The sequence below is a fragment of the Eumetopias jubatus genome, unplaced genomic scaffold (genome assembly GCF_037043125.1).
Source record: "Eumetopias jubatus isolate StellerSeaLion01/CBP00866 unplaced genomic scaffold, mEumJub1_p1.0 scaffold_16, whole genome shotgun sequence".
Classification (NCBI taxonomy): domain Eukaryota; kingdom Metazoa; phylum Chordata; class Mammalia; order Carnivora; family Otariidae; genus Eumetopias; species Eumetopias jubatus.
The window spans coordinates 56,740,501-56,759,528 of NW_028274822.1; the positions used below are offsets into that span (position 1 = coordinate 56,740,501).

The 19,028-nt window shown below is 38.2% G+C and overlaps 1 protein-coding gene across 1 annotated transcript in view; it reads left to right on the plus strand.

Annotated features, from left to right (window-relative positions):
* The first annotated feature begins 3,397 nt into the window (after positions 1-3,397).
* Positions 3,398-19,028, plus strand: part of ARHGAP28 (Rho GTPase activating protein 28) — a 209,498-nt gene continuing 193,867 nt past the window's right edge. Inside the window, exon 1 of the mRNA XM_028123945.2 lies at positions 3,398-3,573. Coding sequence (XP_027979746.2) covers positions 3,398-3,573 — 176 coding nt within the window. The remainder of the gene's footprint in view (positions 3,574-19,028) is intronic.

The window sequence follows — 19,028 nt, forward strand, 5'->3', positions numbered from 1 at the left end:
CATGTGAAACGTTTTTTCTTTAGTTTGCAGTTATCGTTTACAGTGCCGTACAGACTTATGAATCATTTATAATAATTCCTAGGCTACCCTGAAAGATTGGAACTACTGAACGAAAGAGTGCTATCTCCTTCACTCATTGATTCATATGTTCATTGATTTTACAGATATTCCTTATTGATTGCCTACTCTGCAAAAACACTGTGGGCTCTGGAGTATAAAGACAAAAATATGACACTAGCCCTTCTAGTAGCTTGCAGTTTAGTAAAAGACACTAATTTGTTGGAAAATAATAATACAGTCCTGGGTTAGCTGATAGTTTCATCTCAAAGCTGCCTTGCTGTTGGAGGCTCTGTTTTGAGAAGGGTTTCTTGACAACATGTGAGCTCAGTGGAAAAAACCACTATGATCTATTAGCTGTGTGTATGATGGGCACAGTAGTGGAGCGTGTACATGGCGCACAGGTTTGGCTTACTGTGCTTTAACTGCGTGGCAGAGTGACATAATTCTTATAACAGAAGCAAGAGGGGGGGCTTTGAATTAGGAACACCTGAGAAGGCTCCATGGGGGAGGTAGAGGGTTTTTAAGGATTTCTAGACAGAAAAATGACAGGAGCAGAGGTAAAGGAAGAAGGCAGGACAGGCTGGTGTGAGAGGGCCACAGGGTCTCAGGAGTAAAAATGCAGTAGGTGATCAAAGTAGATTAATGAGCACCTATCCTAAGGAGTTTGGACTTTATTTTGTAGCAAGTGGGTTACAACAGGGCTTTTGAGAAGAGGAGGAACTGTGTTTTAGGAGAATCATTCTATCAGCTCTTTGAAGAGGGGAGGATTTAAGAGGAAGGTGGTTGAAAGTCAACTATGTCAAAGAAGGATGGCCATCACCTAGGCAAGAGATGGTGATGTGAGAACAAAGACCGCAGCATGGGGAACAGAAGGAACAGTTGGTGGACATTTTGAGAAAGAGATGATGGATTGTGGTATAAGTGATCAGAGGGAGAAACCACAGTGACTCCAGGGCATCTAAAATGTGACTGTACAAGAGAGGGGGCCTGGCTGCTGAAGCTGGCATGAGGGAGTACCACTGTAGTTTTGGACATCTTGATGCAGAGTTATGGCTAAAAATATTCACAAGAAGATGCCCTGCAAGTATTTAAAATTCTGAATCTATAGCTCAGGAAAAAAAAATGCTAACGAGATAAATTCCATGCCCAGAAAAAGTTTAACGACTGTAATTCCTTATGGTAATTCCAAAATACACAAAGCTGTAAAAATTACATGTTTAAAAAAGTTTAGTGTCAAAACTTATTTGGTGACAAACCTGATCTGAATAAATTATTTATCCTGTTTAGGGTCAATTGTTTCTGCATAGGAAATAATAAGTTTGAATAAAGGGTGCTGTCCCAAACTACTGGAAGGAGAGTATTCTATATTAAATGGTGCTTATACCAAATTACCTTTTAAAAATAAAAAAAGATTATAAATTCTGAAACATATCTTGCCCCAAAGTTTTATTTATTTATTTTTAAAGATTTTATTTATTTTAGAGAGAGAGCATGAGCAGGAGAGGCAGAGAGAATCTCAAGCAGACTCCCCACTGAGCATGGAGCCCAACATGGGGCTCGAGCCCATGACCCCCAAGTTCAGGACCTGAGCCTGAGCAGAAACCAAGAGTTGGATGCTCAACCAGCTACACCACCCAGGCGCCCCTGGACCTAAAGTTTTAGATAAGGTGTTGTGGATGTGTATCAATAATTACATTATGAATTTATTTCACATTTTAAGAAAATATTCTCTTTTGATGCATTTAGTATAAAACACAGTAGGTAAACAGATACGTCTTTGTACCTGAAGTTTTTGAAGAATGAAGCATTCTTTGTATGTGCCTTTTTTCATATACTGATGTTTGATAAATTTTTAATTCACAAAATTGGGATACTAATAGGACCTACCTCATAGAGTTGTTTAGTAGAGCTAATGAACAGGATCCAACACATAAAGGGTATTTTAATAAATGTTAGTCATTCTTATTCCAACCCCTTTAATCAACAAAATATTTCCTCAGAAGCATTTTGGATATTTTTTTTCTTTCCCAACCTTTGAAAATGCAGTGAAAATAAATGTCTCTCTTCTTGAAAATGTGAAGGAAGTAGCAGAGAGGACCAACATTTCTTGAGAACCTAGCATGTGTGTGGTGCTTTTAACCCCATGAGAAGAATATTGTTTTCCCCATTTCACAGATGCAGAAACAGATTCTGAGATGTTAAGTAGCATGACCTGGGTCATCCCTCAGTAAGGGGTAAACTAATTTCTCTTTTCCCTTTCACCTAGCTTCCAGGGGAGTGTGAGAGACAACAGGTAAAACACCCTCTCTGGGTGTGAAAGATGAAGTCATTGTGGGCCTCTCTAATATACTTCTGGTTCCCTTTTTAAATGGTTAAAAGAATGTTGTCTTTCCATTTGTGTTGTTAGCTTGATACAGGTAAAGACATATTTCAGACCCCAAATCATTGAAAATCATTTCTGATTATGTCCCTTTTTACCTGCCTCCCTGCCACACATTTTCCCTCTAAATAAAGACCTCGAAAAAACATGCATTGGACCCAGAATAATCAAGTCTAATTTTCAGACAAGCTGAAAGCACTATCTTAATTTGATCAGGATTGGGAGGAGGAAAGGGATGTGGGGTGAGGTAAGAGTCTGGTTGCTGTGGTGGCGTTGAGGGTTAGGGAGGGAGGTTTTCTGCTTGCTGTAAGAGGGAGTTACCTGCCCAAAAGGAAATCAAGTTTATTGTAACTTGACCAGGTACACAGCAATGTAATCCGGTTCTTCAATTTTTGAAGTGGATGCTTTAAATGAGAGAGTGTCACATTTTCTTCCTTTCTTCCCCGGACCACACGTTGTAGACCTGGCCCCTCCCCTTCTCAGTCCAGGCTCCCAAGGCAAGGTTTCTTTCTCTCGTTTCTTGCTGCCAGGCAGGAAATGTTCCTAGCTATGGGATAAGCCTCCCCCATTTGGGGTGGGGGGGGAGATGAGAAAAGGAAAAGGAAAAGAAAAAGAAACAAAGCAAGAAAAACTGCTAAAGCAGCTAGCCTGAGCCCTGAAGGATCACAGCGGGTTTCCAGTTTCCTAAAAACAGGGATTCCCCCCTCCCCCCTTCCGCGGTCCCCCCTTTCCCCGGTTTCCCCCCTCCGCATTCTCCCCCCCCCCCGTTCTCCCCGCCCCCACCCCCCACCCCCAGCGGGACTTGTGGGCGTGTCTTTAAGTCCCTGCTAATAGGGCTGCCCCGCGGGCGGGGCTGGCTTCCCGGGGCGCCCCTGACAGCCGTCAGAGCGAGCCCCTAGGAGCTGGACTGGCGGGCCACACCGCCCCGCTGGTGACCGAGTCCCGGTGCGCTGGTCCATGCTGGTCCCCGCCTTTGTTCTCGGGCCGGAGCGGGGACATGCGCGGCTGAGGATGGAAGTGGAAGACTCGGGCGGCGTGGTGCTGACCGCCTACCACTCGTACGCTCGCTCCCAGCCGCCCAGCTCCGAGCCACGCTGCGCGCCCAGGGCCACCGCCAGCCACCCGGGCAGCAGGTACCCAGAGCGGCTCCAAAGGGAGCAGAGGTTTCCCGGGCTTGCGCTTTCATCTCCCAGCTGTGTTTTCTTCCAGGGCATAAGAGCACCATCACTTGATTTTTGTTTCAAGTTTTGGTGGACAGGATGAGTGAGTCTACTGCTCTTTGTATTATCCTTGATTGTAAGTGGGAAGTGCACGAAGTCTCAGCCGGCCGTGGCTAAAGTCCTTGGCTAGCAGAGGTTAGCTGTCGAGCTGTGTTCTTGATACAACTTGATGATAAATAGGCATTTGCCTCATTTCTGCCAAATTCACCCATTGACATATTGGAGAATTAAAAAAAAAAAATCACTGGAAATGAGACAAGCAGAAAAGAAAAAAATCAAAATACATTATCCTAAATTCTCAAATACTATTGAAAGTTTCTTTAGTAACTGCATGCCATCTGAGCTAAAACATAGCTGGAGAGATACTCTAAAAAGTAAATCTGAGTAGACTTTTAAAAATTTTATTTCTAGATTTTAAAAACCAACTGTATAAATACATTGGTATCATTATCTTATTATTGCTAATGTTGACTCAATGTTGTAAATGCTACTATAATTTATTTTTTTGGGTGAAAAGAGGTCTATAACCATCTCACTATGTGTATTTTAGATTTAATATAGCAGGGATCTATGTTAAATTACTCTGTATCAGTGTTCATCTGTTTGCTGCAAAGCCAATGTGACTTACATTAACTAAACAAAAATGTTAGACTCTTAGGAAATTTCCCTGGACAGACAATAATAAGTGAGATGGTTTGATATATGACTCATATTTAGGGGAAGTTTTGCTTGCTTAAAATGTAGCTGTTTATCTACTATGGATCCACAGATGAATGATGGTTGTTGTTGTTTTTTTTAACAAGTGGGAGGTTTGAGAGTTGATGTGCTTTTTTGCATCAAGTTTATTTTTGTTCACTTTTTCTCATACTTTTATCTTCAGTTATGTGATAATGATTACTTCTGTCTCCTAATCTAATTGATTTGTGAGGCTTTCAACAGATTGTGATTTTATTTCAAGGAATATCCTTTTGGCTAGTATCCATGAGAAGAACAAACTACATTGGCATGAGATCTATGTTAGGCTCGGCTAACAAAGACAATATTGTTTCTTCCAAAAAGAGCAGGTTGAGTGAAATCTTATTTTATATAAAGACAGTGAGAAAGTAACATTTTTCTTCCAGCTTTAGTAGCACATTGTTTTAAAGGCTGCTTGAAGATATAAACTTGCATTTGTCTTTAGGGTGCTTTCTTTTCTAAACGTAATCCCTGACTATAATTATTCAGATTATGAGTAACTAAATAGATATAAGTGAGTTCATGAGAAGCAGGGGCCTGGTTTGTGCATTTTTAGATGGTCCTGGTATAGCTGTCCTGTCTCTAACTCCCAGCAGCTGTCTAGGAGTAATAGCTAGATTGTGCCATTTGGGCCTTCGGAAACTACATCCGTTTCCAAAGCAAACTGGAGGAGAAGTTCCATTAACTCAGCATGTGGTCTTGTGGAATGATAATGCATGAGAGCAAGAGTTGTGTGTCATAGTTAGTGTTTTATCATATGGCTGCCAATCAGATTTATGCTGCTCCAAGTTTGCATTTTGGTGACCGTGTACACCCTCTCTATAGGAACCTTTGTCACTCAATTCTCTGATGCAGGAGATAGTTGACCCTGTCCTCTGTAACTAAATCATGAGAGAATAGCTTAATTCCTTGGTTCCCAGTAACAACAATCAAAAAGAGGTTCCTGTACTTAAGGAGCCAGAGGACACCATCAATCATGAGTCTGATAACAGAAATAATCAGGACCCAGTTATTAACCTTTGACTCACTAACTACTGATCAATACTTCCTTTCAAGCCAAGGAGCAAGATCGTATTGTTCTACTTATGAAGAAAGCACTCTCTCTTTCAAGAATACCCTTTCCTTAAAATTGCTTATGTATGTGTAACATATTTGTGGACGAGTGACCAGTATGGCACTAGGAAGCATGGACTTTTGTATCATTGTTCTTTAGGTCTGAGTAGCAAAGTTTCAGTTCAAAGCAAACCCATCTCTCCTTATTTTTCAAGCCTCCACGCCATCTGACTTTATGTGCTTTTGGTTTTTTGAGCCCAGTTTTCCCACTAAAATATAATCTCAGTCTCCTCTGTATCTTTCTCTTCATCATTCTCTTTTGTTCACTGTTGTAATCCCAAGTGCCTAGAGCAGTGTCTGGCACGTCGTGGTAGCTCAGTAAATGCTTGTTGAATAAACTAATGAATTCCTACCAAGGTCATAAAATGGCCAAGATGAAATGGCAGGATTTTTAACAGCAGAAGTCAATATGTTTGTACCTACTATGTGCCAGCCACACATTACGTATTAGGGATACAAAGATAAATAAGACAAAGTCCCTGCCTTGAGAACGTGGCCCTTTACCTTTCAGACAAATAGGATTTTTAGAAAAAGCTTAGAATAAGTAGCAACATTTTGAAAGCAAGAAGCTTCAGATATCAATCTGGACTGCCAGCTTCTCAGTAAAAGAAATAATAATAAAAGAATAAAGGATCCAGCAACTCAGGCCTCTGCTGCTGCCTGCCAGCACTGGTTGAAGCTGAGTAATGGCTGCTCCATTACATGCCTCCCCCTCCAACTCTTCAACATTGAAGCTGGGTGGCCACCAGTTTCTTTAGGGACTGCCCGTTTTATTTTATTAAAATAAGTAGCCAGTATAAAGTGTACTTGCCAGTGACTCAAGCTTGGGATCAGGCTCCCAGACCCCACACATCACCTACACTATTTATTACCATGTGGTCTTGGGCAACTTGCTTCAGCTGCTTAGAATAGTGTCCAATATCAATGAAACATCCAATAATTGTTAGATGTATCATTACTGCTATCCTTTTAATTACAGGTGTTGTTGATATAAAGAGGAGAGTAAAACATTTTTGGTACCTATCCCCAAAAGGTATTAATGGAGGAAAAAAACTCAAGTACTAAGTATTTGTTGGGAGGAGAGAAGGTAATTCCTTATTTCACAAACATTCTGTCTTTACATTCTATTTTGTAAAGGATAAAAGAGAATGAAGACTGTAAATTTTCAGTTCTGTTAAGTGGTTGGGACTGTCTTTACAATCATGTAATTTTTAAAGAGGCTGAGCTTCTAGACCCTTAATCAGAATCCAGAGTGGAAAATATTGACATATATACAAAATAATTTCGCTTAAAGAATGAAAGATAGCTGAAGATAAAGCCTAGGTATCTTGTTTTTCAAAGATTTTCTAAGCTATATATAAGAAATATATATAATATTTTTTGGTGAGTGTATAGTGAAAAATGGCCATGAGTATTTCTGGTGTTTATTTCGTTAAACCATAAACTTCCCAAGACAGAACAAAAATAGAAGAGGAAGAGAACCAGCTCTTCCTCAAAAACAAATAAAGAAGCTTACCAAGGTTATCCTAGGAATTTTAATCCTATAGCAATGTTAAAACTTTTGTAAAGGGGATATTGTTTTGTAATATCATTAACTATTCTTAGTAATGGGAATGATTTGATTAAAATGGAATTAATGATGATTAGAAAATAAATATTTTATTTTATGGAAAAAACTAAATTTAGCAACTCTTAGTGCCATATTCTTCTTGGATGGAAATTAAAAAGACATTTATTTCAAGGTGCCAGCTCTCATTCAGTTAAGGACTTATATAGGTCTGTGTGAGCTTCTGAACATATACACAGGTACACTAAAATATGGGGCAGATCCTTTTTTTAAAATACTTTTTTAGAGGATTCAGAAAAAGTTATAGAAATAGAATTCTTATGAGAGGATAAGGTATTTATGGGTCATTTTTAATGTCATGGTTAAAACGAGAATTGGTGTCTCTGGATTCTTTTTACAGTGGGGCCCCTATTGAGCATAGATGCCTCCATATGTGGAGCTGTTGGAAAACATCTGGCACATTTCCTTTGATCATGTCATTTGGCTAAACATTTGGCCAGTTGCTCTGTCCATTTTTAACCTGCTCAGTTCTCCCTGATCATTAATCCTTAATGTATCCACAAAAATTCAGGGAATTAGGGTGATGTAGAATCATGTTCATGAGAATAAAAGTAATACTTTCTTAACTTTTTGAGATAATATTAGACTTCTGGAAAACTTGCAAAAGTACTTCAGAGTATTTCAAGTAACCTTCACCCAGTTTCCCCTGATGTTAACATTGTGCATAACCCTAGTTCCATTAATCAAAACTGAAAACACTGGTGCAGTACAGTTAACTATATAGTCTTTATGACCTGATTTCATCAGCTTTTCTGCTAGCATTAGAATTTTTCTGTTGTAGAATTGAATTTGGGATCCCACATTGTATTTAGTTTTGCCTCCCAAACCTCCAGTCTCTCTGGCAGTTTGTCCTTATCTCTTATGGCACTTTTGGAGTACTGATTGCTTGTTTTGTAGGAAGTTCTTTAATTTGGATTAGTGCAATGTCTTTTCATGGTTAGACTGAAATTATGCATTGTGGGTAAGACTTGCACAGAATGATGTTGGGCCCTTTCAAGTGCATCATATTAGGGGGTACACGATGGTGACCTGTCTCATTAATGCTGATGCTGGCTCTGATCACCTGGTTAAAATGGTGCCTGCTGGGTTTTCAGTACTGGTAAACTATATTTTCCTCTAGGTAATTAATAAGTATCTTGGGGGAGATTTTTTATGATTATGAAATATCTTCTGTTTTCTTCTTGAACTTCCCTCTACTAATTTTTTTCTCAATTCTTCTACATTGATGTCTTTTCCATTCTATAAAGTCCACATTCAGTATTCTGACTTTATTGTTTTTATCTCCTTCATCTTTAAAATAATCAACCAAATATAAAAAATGTTTCAATTTTTTCTGGTCTGAGTTCATGAAATCTATTCCCTAATTTTCAAACTTTCATGATTTTTTTGGAAGCAAAATTTTATGATAGTCTTCAGAGAAAAATAGAAGGCTACTAAATTAAATTCTGTGTTAAGAGAGGGTAGTTGTTAAATCCCACCTTGCCTGGAGAGTATTACTGTGGCTGTCTGTTTTCTTAGAACTATGTTTATACCTAATGGAAACATTTTTTCCCTTACCAGTGTTCCTGAGATGTTACTTGAACATATGCAGATGTGTCATAACTCAAGTAAATATTTGATTTACATGTAATTAAAATTTCTTCTCATTCTGTCCTTAAACCAAACTATTTCATTTCTGAAGTCATTCCTGTTGTCTGTTTTCTCAGTCTGTGGTCTCTAGATCTCCGTTCCAGAAAGAATAGAAGTAGAGTGTTATGGAGCAGAGCAAAGGAAGGGAATAAAATGTTCTCAGAAGAAAATTTTGGAAATAAAGTTCATCCATTTAATTGATAGATTTTGTTTTAAGCCTCTTTGGATGAAAATATAAGGTCAGGCATACCCTTAACTAGGGCAGAAATGCTCCTTTTCTTAATGACCGTCATCATAAAGGCATATGAGTTATAGTGCTGTAGTAAAAGGCACCTGTTGAGGTGTGTAAGTTTGCTTGCCTTCATAGTACATAGCCTACATTGGTATATTGGTTTATTTCTTATATAATTTTTAAATATTTATTGTTGTTATTTTCCCCCTTATTTTCAGGCAGCCTTAAAAACCTTAAGCAGTACTTTTGTTCTTTCTAATGTTGTTGTTTTTATAATTTACTTTTTATTAGATAATCAAGGTTGTTAGAACCGTGTAAAGAAAATGCTTATCGAAGGACTAAACTGTATAATCTAACAAAAGATTTTGATAGCATTTATTTCAGTTTCTTTGAGCATTTATTGGTTTGCTTGTTTGCTTTCAGTTTCTTGCTGTGTTCTGGTTACTTGAGTTGGTGAGCTTTGTATAATGTGTCATTTTTCATCACATGCAATTTCATGTGTTCATTTCTTTGTGATTACTAGAGGATGCACTTCAGAACAAAACAGTAATGTATCTAAAAGCTTAAAGTTGCTCTTTTCTAAAATGGGAACTAAAATATTGTTTCAGTGTATATTCATCTTAAATATCTGGGGTTTATGACACAGTCTTTCAGTATCAACTGTGCTATATCACTCTTCAATAAATGAATATTATAAATAAAACTATCTGTTTGACAGGCATTAAGTGTCCAAGGGTGGGAGAACATACACTAAATATCACTTAGAGAACCAGCTGCTTTGTCTCATGTTACTCTTCAAAAACTAATTAAACCTATGCATTCCTTTTCTGATCCCTTAGATTAGTGGAAGATGACTACATACAGGCACACAGTACAAAGGACAGGAAACCAAAGACAAAGTAATATGGAGCATTTTTAAAATTATCAAGCACTTGAGACTTATTTCTACTATTTTAATAATTCTAAGCAGTGGTGCTGATTATCATATATAAGAGATAAATCTTTAGATCTGTGTTAAATTTTGTGATTAGCAACAAAGTTTACTTTTGTACATCTGTAATATACAGAGAAAAGAATCCTTTTGAGGTTTCCTGCTTAGTATTCATTTATGGAAAATCTATTTAGAAAACATTGGCCAATGCATTTGTCTTTATACAAAGGTCTATCAGTGTATTTATATTTTTAGATCTGTAGAGATATCTGACAGGTAATTAGAAAAAATGTCAAACATAGAAAAATAACATTATAACTAATAATATGACATTTGATCTCTTGACACTTTTCCCTACCCTCATTATCATACCTAAACATTCATACAAGTAACCAAAATTAACAGGTCTGTGGTTGGAACCAAACCCATATTTAAGTAGCTGGAGATGAAGAGCCAAGCAAAGGGAAATAAATATAGTTAGAGACGTGAGGACTAAACTTCTTTCCTGAAAATTTCCTAGATAATAGTAACAGGGAGTTTTCACCTGTCATAAGGATCATTGTCCTATGATGTCATTTCTTTGTTTTTAAATGACTATTTTTATTGACAACTTACTTAGCTTAACGTCCATTATCATTTAATCCTTAAAACAGTCCTGTGACATAGGAAGAAACTAAGGCACAGAGAAGTAGCCCAAGGTCACACCATGAGGTAATAGAGCCAGGCTTCCCACCCAACCCTTCCAAAACTGTTGTTTTGTTTGTTTTAACCTGTTGTTTAAATCTTGAAACATTATTTAATATGGATTTAGTGTTTTTCAGTCTCAATTTGGTCATAGGTTAATTGAGAGCAGGGACAGTATTACTATTGTATCCCCCTTAGCAAACTAGCAACTTTCACATAGTAGATGTTACAGATACTCAGTTTTGATTTAGTCTTTCCTTTTGAAATCATTTTTATTCTGTTTCAATGGAATAAGTATGCAGTGAGTTAAATATGAATGGATATATAAAGTTTGAGAAATTTTGTTATCAGTCGAAGCAAGTACAATGTTAGGAATTTTTTTCCGTTTAATTTAAAAGCTACATTTCTTGCCCTTCATGCAGTCTTAGGTAACAGTATTTTAAAGTAGACAAAATGTGCTGAAGAAGCCATTCAATTTGACTAATAAAGTGTGATCTAAGCAATTAGTAACAGGAAATCTTCCTGTGGTTTTCTTTGGGGGGGGCAGAAGTGGGGAAGGGCAATTGTTATCCTTTAATTTGATGTTCTTAGTAACTAGCTCTTAGAATTTTTCATTTTAGTTTTATTAATTGCTTTCTTTAACTACTAAGATAGATTTCCATGGTTAAAAAGGTATTTTTCACTTCATTCCTTGCAGTATGACTCACAACATAAAAATTCTTTTTTCTTTCTTCTCCCTCAGGGAGAGTGTTAAATTAATTTTTTAATTAAAATATTCTTTTAAAAAAATAAAATATTCTTTTAATTTTAGTACAGTTAACAGACAGTGTTATAGTAGTTTAAGGTGTACAGTATAGTGATTCAGCACTTCCATATATCACCTGGTGCTCATCATGACAAGTGCACTCCTTAGTCCCTATCACCTATGTCACCCATCCCTTCACCCCACTCCCCTTTGATAACCATTTCTCTGGTTTGTTTCTCTATAGTTAGGGTCTGTTTCTTGGTTTGTCTCTCTCTCCCTTTTTTTTTTCTTTGCTTTTTTTTGTTTGTTTCTTAAATTCTACATATGAGCGAAATTATATGATATTTTTTTCTCTGACTTATTTTGCTTAGCATTATACTCTTAGCTCCATCCATGTCATTGCAAATGCAAGATTTCATTCTTTCTTATGGCTGAATAGTATTCCATTATTATTATTCTTTGTTTATTCATCTGTCCATGAATACTTGGGCTGCTTTCATAATTTGGTTATTGTAAATAATGCTGCTATAAACATAGGGGTGCATGTATCCCTTAAAATCAGTGTTTTTGCATTTTTTGGGTAAATACCTAGTAGTGCAATTAATAGATGGTAGGGTAGTTGTATTTTGGGGGCATGGGGGAGAGGGAGAAGGAGAGAAAGAATCCCAAGCAGGCTCCACGCTCAGTGCCAAGTCCGACACGGAACTCGATCTCACAACCCTGAGATCATGGCCTGAGCTGAAATCAACAATTGGTGGACACTTAATCCACTGAGTCACCCAGGTGTTCTGGTAGTTGTATTTTTAACTTTTTGAGGAACCTCCATATGTTGTTTTCCATAGTGGCTGCAACAGTTTGCATTCCCAACAGAGGCTTCCTTTTTCTCCACATTTTTGCCAACAGTTGTTTCTTATATTTTTTATTTTAGCCATTCTGACAGGTGTGAGGTGATATTGTAGTTTTGATTTGCTTTCTCTAATGATGAGTGATGTTGAGCATCTTTTCATGTGTCTGTTGGCCATCTGGATGTCTGTTCACGTCTTCTGTCCATTTTTTAATTGGATTATTTGTATTTTGGGTGTTGAGTTGTGTAAGTTCTTTATGTATTCTGGATACTAACCGTTTATCACATATGTCACTTGCAGATATTTTCTATTCAGTAGGTTGCCTTTTAGTTTTGTTGATTGTTTACTGTGCAGAGGCTTTTTATTTTGATGTAGTCCCAATAGTTTATTTTTGCTTTTATTTCTCTTGTCTCAAGAGACATATCTAGAAAAATGTTGCTATGGCCGATGTGAGAGAAATTACTGCCTGTGCTCTCTTCTAGGAACTGTATGGTTTCTTGTCTCACATTTAGGTCTTTAATCCATTTTGAGTTTATTTTTGTGTATGGTGTAAGAAAGTGGTCTAGTTTCATTCTTCTGCATGTAGCTAACCAGTTTTCTCAATACCATTTGGGAAAGAGACTCTCTCTCATTGTATATTCTTTCCTGCTTTGTCAAAGATTAATTGATCATGTAATTGTAGGTTTATTTCTGGTTTTTCTGTTCTGTTCAATTGATCTATGGGTCTGTTTTTGTGACAGTACCGTACTGTTTTGATTACTACAGGTTTGTAATATAAGGGATGCCTCCAGCTTTGCTTTTCTTTTTCAGGATTACTTTGGCTATTCAGGGTCTTTTGTGGTTCCACCTAAATTGTAGGATTTTTTTTGTTCTAGTTCTGTGAAAAGTGCTACAACAGAAGAATTCTTAATGCAAGTTGAGAAACAACAGTCCATGAGAATTAATGGAGCTTTTCTATTTTCTCTCCCAATAGTCAGTCAGTTTTTTGCTTTGTCCTGATTTGAAGTCAAGCTAGGGACCAATCCAGGTCCTGGACCATACTTTTATGAAGATCAGTTTTGTTCTAAATCTTGCTCAAAAATTTAGATACTATGGATAGGTTGTGGCAGTCTAGACCCCTGAGCAATGCCTAGTCTTTTTTTTTTTTAAGATTTTATTTATTTATTTGACAGAGAGAGACACAGTGAGAGAGGGAACACAAGCAGGGGGAGTGGGAGAGGGAGAAGCAGGCTTCCCACTGAGCAGGGAGCCTGATGTGGGGCTCAATCTCAGGACCCCGGGATCATGACCCAAGTCGAAGGCAGATGCTTAACGACTGAGCCACCCAGGTGCCCCTTACGCCTAGTCTTAATAGCCCTTATCCATCAATGACCTCGTAGCCATGGGTAATACCAGAATTGAGCTGCAAGGATTCCTATTTAGAAAATTAATCCAGGGCCCATTGTAGTCTGGACTTGAGTCATCTGGAGACATCAGAATCAGAATGGTCTCTAGGCTCTGTGCACTTGTGTTTCTTTTGCATGGTATTCATTTTGATAAACTCCAGTTCTTGGGACACTATGGAGATTGGACAGTCATTTCAGTTATATATAAACAGTGTGGTCCAGACTTCTCTGCCATCTGCTGAGTCTTTAGGAGTCTCTTCTAACTAGTCTTAACAGCCAGGGAGTTCAGAGTGTGTTACAAATAGGAATGAAGCATCATGAAAGACTACTCATGAGTAAGGACTGCAAGGGACAATCTCTATGGTACAACAGGGAAGCAAAGTATGGAAGTATCTTGCTGAGAGGCTCATAAGGAATAACAAACTTTTTGAGCCAGACTCGGAATTCATTCTGCTGACCCCTGGTGACCCACTCAGGCCCACAACATGGGTCTGTTGTGTTCTGGGAGCAGTCAGGTTGACAGCAAGGAAATCATGGCAGAAGAGAAAACTGGTGCTCTCACTGGGAGACATTAAGGGTGTAGAAGTATAGAAAAGGTGGCAACAATTATGAGAATGGCATTTCCTTAGCTTCCTTTCAAACACGATTACAGCTACCCTTACATTATCTCACTGAAGTTAATGTGGAGAGTCTTGATGACACACTTGTTGCGGCTTTTCATTGGAATCTTAAAGAAAAACATTTGCTGACCTCATTGGAGTAAGCAATTAAATGGGAAAAGAGCTGACTCTAAGTTTCCGCAGATTTTTGTTTTGAAAAACAGAGGATGCCCGGCCCCTGTGATTTTTAACATACCACAACTTAACTTCTCTCCCCCCTCATTTATAAAGCTCAGTGATTACCAGGTCAACTTGGCAACGGTTTTTGTAAAATCTGAATTGTGCTTAGTCGCAGAAACCTCCACTCTAGAGGACCCCCACGTCTTCTGGTTGCTGGAAGCATGTAATTGGAAAAATTAGGCCATCCTCTGCCTATTTAAAGCTGTGTCATCCTTTGTGGGGCAGTGAGTCAACACCAGCTAAAACAACATGAGTCAGTCACTGCTTAGAAGAAGCCCGAATGATTTCTATTATGTCAATCTTAAACAAACATGAGACTTATCCAGACTTTAAAATAGTTCTTCTTGTGGGAGTTAAGATTAGAACCAATTTTCTTTAGAGTCCATGGAAGGACTTTTTTTATGTGTCTTAAGAGGGAACACTCTTCAGTTAACCAAATTTTAACCTGGTTTATTCTCTCTTCTATTTCTTCCACTCTCTGTCTCCAATGTACTCATTTCCAGTTCAGATCATTCTTACTGTTTTAATCTGGTTTCAGAGCTATTGAATTAAAATCCATAAAGTTCAGTTGTAATCTTGAAACTGTTTGCTTATTCTGTTCCAGGATCCTCCAATCTTATTTTTCTGGAGTGTAAAAGATTGTTTTAAGGAGGACTGTGACTGGGGGTAGAGAAATAATTTAGAAGGCAAATGCCATTGTTCAGGTAAAGATGATAAGGGGTTGTGAGAATACAGAGGAAAGGGAGTAATGGATTCTGGAGGAGAAACAAGCAATGGAGTTCGTATGGTTTGATGATTAAAATTTAATGGTTTCTGTTTTTGGAGTGTTATTAATTGAAATTGAGTATTCTGGTGGATGAGTAGATTGTGGATGGGGTGATGAGTCTAGCAGGTGAAACTTTGAGCTAAGTGTATATGTCCAGCTGGTAGTTAGCTCTACAAGCTGGCAGCTTGGGAGGGAGATCAAGACTGAAAATTCTAAGCTATTTATTCATGGGAGACTTCCGCATTCAGGAGAGAGTTAAAATCAGGACTGCATGCGATTTGGCAGGAATAGAGTATCTGTAGAAACAGCAGTGGAACAAAGACAGAAACCTGGAGAGCAATGCCAAATAGGGAAGGGCAGAGCATTGGGAGACTAAGAGGCTAGGAGCATTCTGGAAGACAGGGCATTAGGTTCAGAATGAGCAGACAATGTATCAGGAGTAGCTAGATGACCAATAATGTCAAGACTGAAAATCACCCCCTGGGTCTGGAGGATGGATAGCAGTGAAGGTCTTGGCTAGAGTGGGTTTAATGAGGTTATGGAGGTGGAGGCCAGTTTGCTGTAGGTTGAAGAATGAGTGTGAGGTGAGGAAGTAGAGGCAGCAAGCAGAACCTATTATAAAAACTTAGCTTATATGGAAAGGTGCCGAGAGAAAAAAGGCAGACTGAAGGCGGGGAGCTTATAAAAACTTAACCCAAGGGGCGCCTGGGTGGCTCAGTCGTTAAGTGTCTGCCTTAGGCTCAGGTCATGATCCCGGGCTCCCTGCTCAGCGGGAAGCCTGCTTCTCCCTCTCCCACTCCCCCTCCTTGTGTTCCCTCTCTCTCTGTGTCTCTCTCTGTCAAATACATAAATAAAATCTTTAAATAAAATAAAATAAAAACTTACCCCAAAAAAGCTGAAGATTCAAAGTCAAGAAAGAAACCTAGATTTTTTTTAGTTTCTTTTAAGATTTATTTTTTTATTTTTTTATTTTTATTTATTTATTTGAGAGAGAGAATGAGAGAGAGCGAGCAGGAGGGGGGAAAGGTCAGAAGGAGAAGCAGACCCCCCACTGAGCAGGGAGCCCGATGCGGGACTCGATTCCGGGACTCCAGGATCATGACCTGAGCTGAAGGCAGTCGCTTAACCAACTGAGCCACCCAGGTGCCCTTTTTTTAGTTTTTTTTTCCTAAATTTAAATTCAATTAATTAACATACAAGATATTATTGATTTCAGAAGTAGAGATCAGGGATTTATCAGTCTTCTATAATACCCAGTCCTCATTGCATCACATGTCCTCCTTAATGTCCATCACCCAGTTACCCCATCCCCCTACTCCGTCCCCTCAGCAATCCTCAGTTTGTTTCCTTTGATTAAGAGAGTCTCTTATGGTTTGCCTCCCTCTCTGATTTCGTCTTGTTTTATTTTTTTCCCCTCTTCTCTTATGAAGAAACCTAGATTTCTAATATATAAGACTTAAACACACTTAAAATCCTTTGATAATAACATTTTTGCATACAGGTTAAAACTTTATCCCTAGCCCCACAACGGTATATAAGCACTGTTAGTACAAGAACGTTCTCTGTTTTCTTCATTGCGGAATCCTTAACTACCTTCCTCCCCCGCCCCCCCCCCCCCCACCTTCAGAGGCCTGGCTCTCAGTAGAGTTTTAACAAATGGTTGCTGAGTGAGGGTAATGGAGGCTGAAATGTGGACATGTGACCTGTCCTTGGGTTGCGGAGCTACCAGGGAAGTCTTCCAAAAGCTGAGCATCACTTCTTTTGTGAAGTCTTCTTCCCTGGCTGTCTCCCCCTCAAACCAAGTTGGTCATGTCCACTTTTGTGCCTTTTCTACCTCATTACATTCTTCTAGTATTGCACTTAACCCACTACTTGGTAGCAGTACTTCTATAAAGGCCAGGAGTGTTGATGCCAGGGCCATGTCTTGTTCATCTCAGTATTCCTGGCCTAATACAGTCTTAGGTACTGTATATATGCTTATTGAGTAAATGAATAATTCATTCATTAAATAGTAATAATCTCAAATATATGGTGATATTTTCAGAATTTGCTATTTTTGAATTAGAAAAAGTATTAGAAATCTTGGATTGGTATTCTGTTAGGAAATAGACTATTCTGACCTTACATGCTACCTGCTTTCTCAGAATCCACTAAATTAGCCTTTATACATGGTTTAACATAAACTGTTGATAATATGCTATGAAGTGAAGAATATAAATAAAAATCAAAACTGGTGACAATTGTAAATGAGTAGTATGCATTGACACATAAAACTGAGAAAACGATAATGGGTTAATATACTCTCCGTTGTTTTAAAGATTGAATTTTGCTTAAGGGTTATTTCACTCATTAAAACATGAAGGATTTAAACTCCCAATTTTCATAATAAAAGTGAAGTCGAACAAACATCTGTTGAGCCTCTGTATGCCATATATTGGGTTTGGGGACTACACAAATGGTTAATAGTCAGTCCTTCAATGAGAATAGATAGACTGGTTAACAGGTTATTTCAGCTGCCTCTGAAGTGCAGCTCCTTTAGGGCAGAAACGCTGCCTCTCCCTCTGTATCCCTAGCATTAGCCCACTGGCCCAGTGTGGACACTCAGTATTTCAATGGTGAGAAGAACAATTGAGGAAAAATGTGTGGCGTGCTCTGGGAGAGCAAAGAAGGTATAACTGCCACTCGGGGTTAGGTTGGTGAGAGTTCAAGGGGTTAAGGAAAGCTTCTGGAGGAGTCGATAACTAAATTAAGTCTCCAAGACAGAGCACAAACTTCCAGTTATAAAATAAATAAGTCTCAGGGGTAAAAAGTCCAGCACAGGAAATATAGTCAATAATACTGTAATAATGTTGTCTCGTGTCAGATGGTGACTACACATAGGGCGGTGAGCATTTCATAATGTATAAAATTGTTGAATCACTATGTTGTACACCTGGAACCTAATACAACACTGTATGTCAACTAAACTTCAACAACAACAACAACAACAAAGAGAATGTGCACAAGTCATTAGGAGGAATGAGAGCGGGAAGTGTCTTTGGCAGAAGAGCAGGTGGGAGGAGAAGGTGTAGCAGCATGCTGCCGGGTGCTGGAGTCCCCGAGGCTGGCTGAAGTGAGACTAGCCAGGGAAGGAGAGGCCACTGCATGTGCACTTTGGGTGAACCAATGAGGGTCAGGCCAAACTCAGTTCATACCTTTGCTTCATTTGGATAATGAAGGGGTTCTAATGATGAGTTGACCTCCAGGGAATCTTCAAACACTTAAATTCTTTTTTTCCCCTCTCTTATTAAGTTGGAAATGAAAGTAATTAGATAATCCTAGATTTTTAACCAAAACATTGGCTTTAGACCTATAAGAATTGTATAATAACACACATCTCTGTCTCATTTAATTTTGCTTGTTCAGTTGATCTCTCTTTTTGCAGTCTGTGCAGTAAGCATGGATTGTTGTCCAGTGTTAGTGACCTCAATTACTCTAAGTGGAGTTTGGTTTATTTCAACCAAGCTACCCAAGCCAGGGTATCAGTATATCAGTAAGATGTTTGTCTTTCAGCCTTTCTTTGAAAAATCGAGCCTGTCTAGTAAGGAGAACTGATTTTTCAGATGATCATAAGTTAATAGGAATGTTGGATAACATTTAAGAATGCCACAGCACTTTATTATATTTTTTATTAATTCATTAATAACTTACTTTTTGGTAAGATAAATTTTATCAATATTATATATACTAGATTTAATATTTCTAATTGGTACAAAATTAGAACAAATTTAATAAAATTTGAATAAAGTAGAGACTTCCAAGAGGCGTGTGATCATGTTGCATATTTTCTGTGGTTTT